This window comes from Colletes latitarsis, chromosome 14 (assembly GCF_051014445.1).
Source record: "Colletes latitarsis isolate SP2378_abdomen chromosome 14, iyColLati1, whole genome shotgun sequence".
NCBI lineage: Eukaryota > Metazoa > Arthropoda > Insecta > Hymenoptera > Colletidae > Colletes > Colletes latitarsis.
In genome coordinates this window covers 24,351,496-24,358,784 of record NC_135147.1, presented here as the reverse complement: position 1 = coordinate 24,358,784, position 7,289 = coordinate 24,351,496, and the positions used below count along the sequence as shown (strand labels likewise).

Sequence of the window (7,289 nt, the reverse complement as noted above, 5' to 3'; positions counted from 1 at the left end):
AAACATTTCTGATATAACACGTTTGTGCAATCTTTAATAATATTTGGTAATATGTACTAAATGCAATAAACATAATTATATATAGCTATGATGATTGTATTGTGCGTAATTGCCGAAAATAATAAAAAATTAAAAAGTAACGTAGAACGTATATTCGAACATTTCGCGGATTTGTTCGCTATGCGTATCCGGTTCAGTTCCATATAAATGGAAGGAATGACAGGTAAATTGAAGAAATTGACGTAAAGTTAAATTACCGAACAAAGAAAATCATTGTCAGAGGAATATTTGAAGAAATTAGAATTAGATATAATCTACGACAATCACTTTGAGTGATTTTATATTTGTTCTCAATGGCGAGCCACGAAGACTTGGTTTCGCAATTTACAGATGTAACTGGTGTTGAATCTGAACGAGCACAATTTTACCTTGAGTCATCTGCTTGGCAGCTCGAGGTGAGACAGCATATTTATTAAATATCATATCAATTTTAATATAAAAAGTTTTACTTCGTGGATGTTCACTTTTAAATCAACACCCTCCTATTCAAAGCAATTTCAACACTAGTTTTATATAACCTTAAACGCAATAAATTTTAATTCCCCGATAATACATAATTGTGTGTTTCGAGAATGTTTTAAAACAAATTTTTGTTTTTATTATTTTACTATAGACTTAATTAAAGTAAGAAATGTTTCATGGAGTACAAATGCATGATCATGTTACAATGAAACAATTAAAAGTTATTAATATAATTCATTGTTTAAATAATTCGTGTATCCTTTTGTGTTTTGTACAGTTATTTGATATATTTTCAGGTTGCTCTTGCCAGTTTTTATGAAAATGATGAACCTGCCGCATTAATTAGCGTACCTATTGAGGAAACAGTAGACGAAGACTATAGAAAGGTTGCACAAAAAATTGTGGAAAGTGTAAATCCTTCAGAAATGGAAGGAAAACCAAAAGCAAAACCTAGGTTTACAACTTTTAGTGATCTTAAAGAGAAAGAAAGTAGCCCTGAAAAAGAAGAAGGACAAGCATTTTATACTGGTGGTTCAGAACATAGTGGACAACAAGTTTTAGGGCCAGGAAAGAAGAAAGATATTGTTAGCGATATGTTTAAATCATGTCAAGGACAATCAGTTGATGTAAAACCAAAATCAAGTGGACAACAAAGACCAAATACCTTTAGTGGTACTGGATACAAATTAGGTCAAACTAATTCTGATACTGAAGGTATACTACAAGCACTAATAATTTGTGACCTATATTTCAATAGAAAACATTCATAATTTGTTTCCTTCAGTTGTTACTGCTACATCTTCTAATCATCAGCAATCTAACTCTGGACCTATTACTTTAAAATTATGGAAGGATGGATTTACTATAAATGACTCTGAGCTTCGCCTGTACAGCGATCCCGGAAATAGAGAATTTCTTGACACTATTAAGCGAGGTGAAATACCAACAGAAATACGTCACGAAATTCAAAGTAATGAAGCATGGCTTGTTATGGAAGACCACCGTCACGAAACATACGTTCCGTCAAAAGTCAAAGTAAAAGCTTTTACTGGAAAAGGTCTTATGTTAGGAAGGTATATAATATATCTTGCACAAAAAATAATTTGTAGATATACTTTACACTATATAATTTTATTAATGTCTATATTCAGTCCCTCTCCAGCAACAGTTGGCATGACAATACCAATAGATCTTGCAGATCAAACTGCAAATGAATCACAGGCAAAGAAACAATTAAATTTGGATGAATCAAAACCCATTACAACATTACAAATTCGTCTTGCTGATGGTACTAGCATAAAAGCACAATTTAATTTAACACATACGATCAACGATTTGAGGCAATATATAATTACGTATCCTTTTATAATTAATATTAGAGGTGTTAACTTTGGGAGCCTGAGACTTTAAGTCTATTGCAACAACACTAATTAATGCTATTATATTAAAATATTATTAGTGTTTTCTTTCTAGTATATTCCTTAATTAATTATACTTTAGTATGAGACCTCAGTATGCTATGAGAGAATTCAGTTTATTAACAATGTATCCTACTAAGGAACTCGTTGAAAATAAAACTATTGAAGAAGCTGGTTTACAAAATACAGCAATAATTCAACGATTGAAATAAACGTTTTTTCTAGATCTTTAGTTATGAAAGTTTGAGTGATATAACGATTAGATGATTCTTAAATATATATTAAAAATACTTGAAAGTAATAGTTCAATATTTTTTTCGTAACTGACTGAAACTTGCTTTATTATTTTCCATTTTTATTTTGAATTTAATTTTCGTTACCTAACACTAATTTTGCTGAAATAATACAGGGAAATGTTACTAAACCGAAATACGACATTGAACTTTCTATTAGTAACATAATAAAATTACGGAAACTTTTGTACAATGATAATAAAGTCATCAATGCAATAATTTGTTTTTTATGTGTACTATTACTAGAAGTATACGTAAATCCAAAAATGTCAGGTTAAATCGGAACGGGTTTTCGAAACTTTTGAGATTTCCGAGTGAATCAGGATCTTCGACAATATTCAAGATTTTAATTTACTAATTGAACGTCATTAAATAAGATTGACTGTTTTTGCTGCTTCAGGCGAATTGTTCCCGACTCTTTCGAAAACTAAGAAAACTTCGGGAATCTGATCCAACCTGACACGATCTTTTTCCAACTTGTCCCAAACATTGGATTTCTCAAAATTTTTTGATTCTAGCACATCTTTAACAATTACCATTTGTAATAACATGAGGTTCGTGTTAAATTTTGTTTTAAATAATAACGAATAAGTTACGAAAATGTTTCTTATTTACTTCTAAAAATAAAATTTTTAGAATAGAGAAATATATTAATGCATGAAAGGTATTTAATATAACAGCTATTATTAGGCCTTCAGAAATACTTATATTTGTATACAAATTGCGAAGTTGTAAGTATTAAAGAGATAGATGTTTTGCATTATAATAAACTTTTTTTGACAGTATTTGAAAATGTCATGTTATACAATTACATTCTTACATTTATATTGTACTATACTTATAAATAGATCAGACTTTCCAATTAAAATTATTTATGGCAATTGTATTGAAACTATACATTAATTGTAAGTTGGAAGTACTAAAAAGAATATTATTTACTATCATTTGTTTGATAAAAGTTTGCTTTCTGTCATGAACTTTTTAAACATTGGTGAGTTTTGTATATCTTCTTTAAACCTTAAAATTGTAGTGTCTTGGGTGCTTGCATCTGGATTTGGTTTCTCAAAACAATATTTATACCGATTTAACGTAACTAATTCTTTTCCAACTTCTCGCGTGTAAACATTACCTTTCTTTAAAGTTTCATGTGCATTATATATATAAGTAGGCCGATTATCAATAATACTTGGATCAATATGTGTTTTTTTAAAGATTGTATATGTTGAATTTTTAACAAGCGCATTATCTGCTTGTTGTGTACAAAATATCAATGTTTTTATTTTGTAATGATTAGCTTTCATTCTAGATCGTTTAAAATCCGTCACTAAATCGATAAGAGAATGATGATATTTCAAAACTATATACTCTTCCCATGACATAGTAATAACATACATAACTTTTTTGTATGTACGATACAGACAATCAGCCTGTATAAGATCCCTTATTATATTAGGGTGAATTCCAGAAAAAGGAAAGTTCCATGGCACTGTTACATATGTAAACTTCCAATATGGATTTTGAGACTTAGATAATTCTTTTAAGTTACCATTAAAGTCATTGGGAATACCAAAGTCATATATTATAAAATTATTCATACCAATTGTATCATGAAAATTTATGAAAGCAATCATATCTGATGAATGCATGGGTTTAGTTAATGGTGGTGTTACACATACTCCAACATTAGTATAATTTAAACTATGCAATTGATTTTTAATTGGTAATATGGGCATGTTGTTAAGATTTGTATTGGACTTTGTTAGAAATGTTATTCCTACTGGTATTTTATTTTTGGTGTATGTACAGTAGAAATGATACCCATTATAATTTGAACTTTTCTCAGTGTTTGTAACATTAGAATCACTACCAATCAAAATATATGTAAAACTTCCTAAAATTTGTTTAATTTCATTTTCAAAGAATATCACACATTGCATGTCTTGAATGCTATTTAGTGAACCAAAGCCTATTACTTGAACTTCTTTCTCGTGTATATTATATGCAGAATAAACATATAAATCATTATCTAACCTTTGCCAAGAGGAAAGAGGTTCCTCAAATTTCATATTAAATTTAGTGATTATTGGCACATTATTTGTACAGTTTGTTTCAACATTCTTTTGGTTTGGCTTACCAAAGTAATTGAAAACTTCTAAGACATATCTTAACTTATTGTATTCATGTCTATAAAATAATAGAGACACAAGACTCACTATAGCGGTCACAGCAAGTGCAGCTTGGTAATACTTTCGCATTCTTTAAGTTTTAATGTAGCAAATATCAACGATTTTAATTTTTTAAATATCAATTCATATTTTAAACTGCTTTTGGCCTGTTTATCATACATGGATAAAATTCTGAAATAAAAATGTTATTTAAACAATTAACTATTTAATATAAACAATAGTTAGGCCACTAATTCAAACATGTAACAACTGTACGAAGTCTAATTTAATTACGCGTACCTGAAAAATAAGGCAATGATTGACGTCCTGTGATTTGTATAGGTATTGTTATTGTTATTAAAACAACTCGTACACAATTCTATTTAACTTCGTCAATAATTGCTCAACTTATTATGCACTAAATAATCACTTATTATGTTACATCAAAAGTATAACAACTATTAGTTAAATATTACAAGCCTTACTAGAAATTAAATTAGAGGCTCAATAACCAAGCTGGAAGTGCTATAATATGAACTCCATTACTTATGGACTATGTGCAAACAAAACCACGTGATTGAAACTGACAAAGTTAGTATACTGTAATTGTGGTGCCATCTGACCATTAAAATAAGAATTATTTCTCTACAAAATCTCACGGATCTGAACTCAGCATTCATTGATCTCTAAAATTAGTCGTTAGAAATCGCGATTAGTAGAATTAATCGCAGATTATTATTTCGATGCCAAATCCAATTATTGATTTAGAATGAAATTAAACTACAACGCCATCAATTATAAAAATTGAAACTAAATCTCGCGATTCTAGTCTTGCGATTCATAAAACAGAGAGAGCCATGATACTCTGGAAATACTTTAAAATTGCGTAAAAAACACTGGCTTTATTCTCGCGTTTCCCTAAGACGTGAACGACAACCTATTTGGGGCCACTTTGCCCCGAAAAACAACTGTTGCTACGCACAATCACTGAAGCTACCTAAATATATAAAAAATGTATAATTTTAATAATATATGTACATTAAATTTTACCTATCCTTAGACCATTTGAAGTTGGCGCCATTTAAATGTTTCCAAGTGTAGTGGCGTCCATTGCATGCCGGTAGCTTGCCTTCTATTCGAATTCCAATCAGAAACTGTAACAGAAATAAAATACAAATTAAAATCAAATGCATTAAAGTACATGAACGATTATTATAATTAAGTAATGATTAAATTCTAGCCGTCTTACTAGAGATTATAATTAAATTCAGAGAGACAAGTTAACAATTAACACCGGTCGAATGCTAGAGAAAAAGTACGAAACCTATTCAATATTTGTTACGATGTTGATTGAATTTATAATCAAAACTGTATCAATATTATGCGAAAGCACCGTTAGAGAGTAAATACGAGTAATGATAATGAAGAAATATCAAAAAGTTAGAAATACATACTTCATTGGTTGCAAAACGCCGACGCGTTTACTACACTAACTTTTACAGCAGAAATAACGGTAACGCTCGCGAACTAAATGAAGGGTGGGGGAAATTCCGTTGTCTTCGACGTTAGATGGCGACGCAAGTATGAAAATATTTTTCGATCGCATATACTTAAGGCGCCATCTAGCGAAGAAATAGAAAAATTCTAGATTAAGAATTTTGTACTTGTAATAATTAGCAATTGTTAAATTTGAAATCTGCCAAATTTACTCTTGCAAGTTTCTATTGCAATTATACATACGTATATTTTTGTACCAGATCTATAAGCTCAGTCTATAATTACTTAATTCACTACCAATAATTATTGATATTAACAATTATGTAGCCATTATTAATAATTATTTACAAATCAAGAAAAATATTATAAACATAGAACAGATGAACTAAGTAGTACTTAATTCTTGTGTCGCGAAAATATTTTGAAGTTGATAAAATGTTTTTCATAATAAATCACCTCCTGTTCGTTTGTACACGTTATTCGAGAACACCCTATGTATCTTCAAAATTGAAAATCGATGTATCATGTAATTCATGTCAGTTGAACATTGCAAAGTATTGTGGGTTTTCGACTATGACAATAATTATTTTTCTTTATATATTGATTTACTTAACCTTTTATGTAATAACTTCAGCTGTGAAGTGTTGATTGAAATCCAAATATAACCCAATTCTTCATTCCAATATATGTCACCTTCGGAGCGATTGCGTTTCGAACATACTTGCGTCACAATCGTGAATATTTATCACGAATGAAGCGATCGTTTACATAATTATATTAATGCTAATGACTCTTGTAACCATTGCTCTTTTTGTTAACTTAATTTACACTTCACCTACATTGCCAAGTTCAATTATAAATATTATTAACATTATATTTACGTTGTGAAATACAACTTTAAATTATTTATATTACTAGTAAATTTATAAAACAATTAATTAACAAGCATATATTCCAGTTCGAACTTATTTTTGCAAATAAATTCTTATAATTTTATCTCATTTTAAAATGATCGTAACTTCCGTATGTTTATTCGTTTTACGTATTTAATTTATACATTTTTAAATATCAAACATGCGTTCACAAGCGTAATACATTGAACTTACTTGCAAATCATACTTAACTTTCGTAATTTGTGTCTTTAAATATTTCTGTTATCAGAAACTCCAAATTTAGTTCACACTAAATGACCTGTGCTAATTTGATTGTTTACTAAAAAAGGTATAAAAAAAAGTAAGCAAGTCGTACTGAACATACTCGATACATATAGTTTAAATGAAAATTAAGGAAAGGCTTGTTGTAGGTTACATAAATATAGATAATTCGAGCTGGAAAAATTCCGCGCAATCCAGCGATCGTTAAATGAAAGCGTGTGCCTTTATAAAGTCTAATGA

At 29.3% G+C, this 7,289-nt stretch overlaps 2 protein-coding genes across 2 annotated transcripts; one reads left to right on the top strand and one right to left on the bottom strand.

Moving 5' to 3' along the window:
- The first annotated feature begins 214 nt into the window (after positions 1–214).
- LOC143350003 (NSFL1 cofactor p47) lies at positions 215–2,452 on the top strand. Its single transcript, XM_076781738.1, has 5 exons — positions 215–455; positions 819–1,236; positions 1,307–1,595; positions 1,674–1,877; positions 2,023–2,452. Exons 1-5 carry the CDS (start codon positions 354–356, stop codon positions 2,150–2,152), a joined length of 1,143 nt encoding a protein of 380 aa, XP_076637853.1. The 5' UTR covers positions 215–353; the 3' UTR covers positions 2,153–2,452.
- A 139-nt stretch (positions 2,453–2,591) lies between these two features.
- On the bottom strand, positions 2,592–5,243 carry LOC143350002 (uncharacterized). The gene is made up of 2 exons (XM_076781737.1): positions 4,699–5,243; positions 2,592–4,590 (listed from the first exon to the last, which is right to left on the bottom strand). The coding sequence occupies exon 2, from the start codon at positions 4,486–4,488 to the stop codon at positions 3,175–3,177; it is 1,314 nt and encodes a 437-aa protein (XP_076637852.1). The 5' UTR covers positions 4,489–4,590; positions 4,699–5,243; the 3' UTR covers positions 2,592–3,174.
- Positions 5,244–7,289: the final 2,046 nt, after the last annotated feature.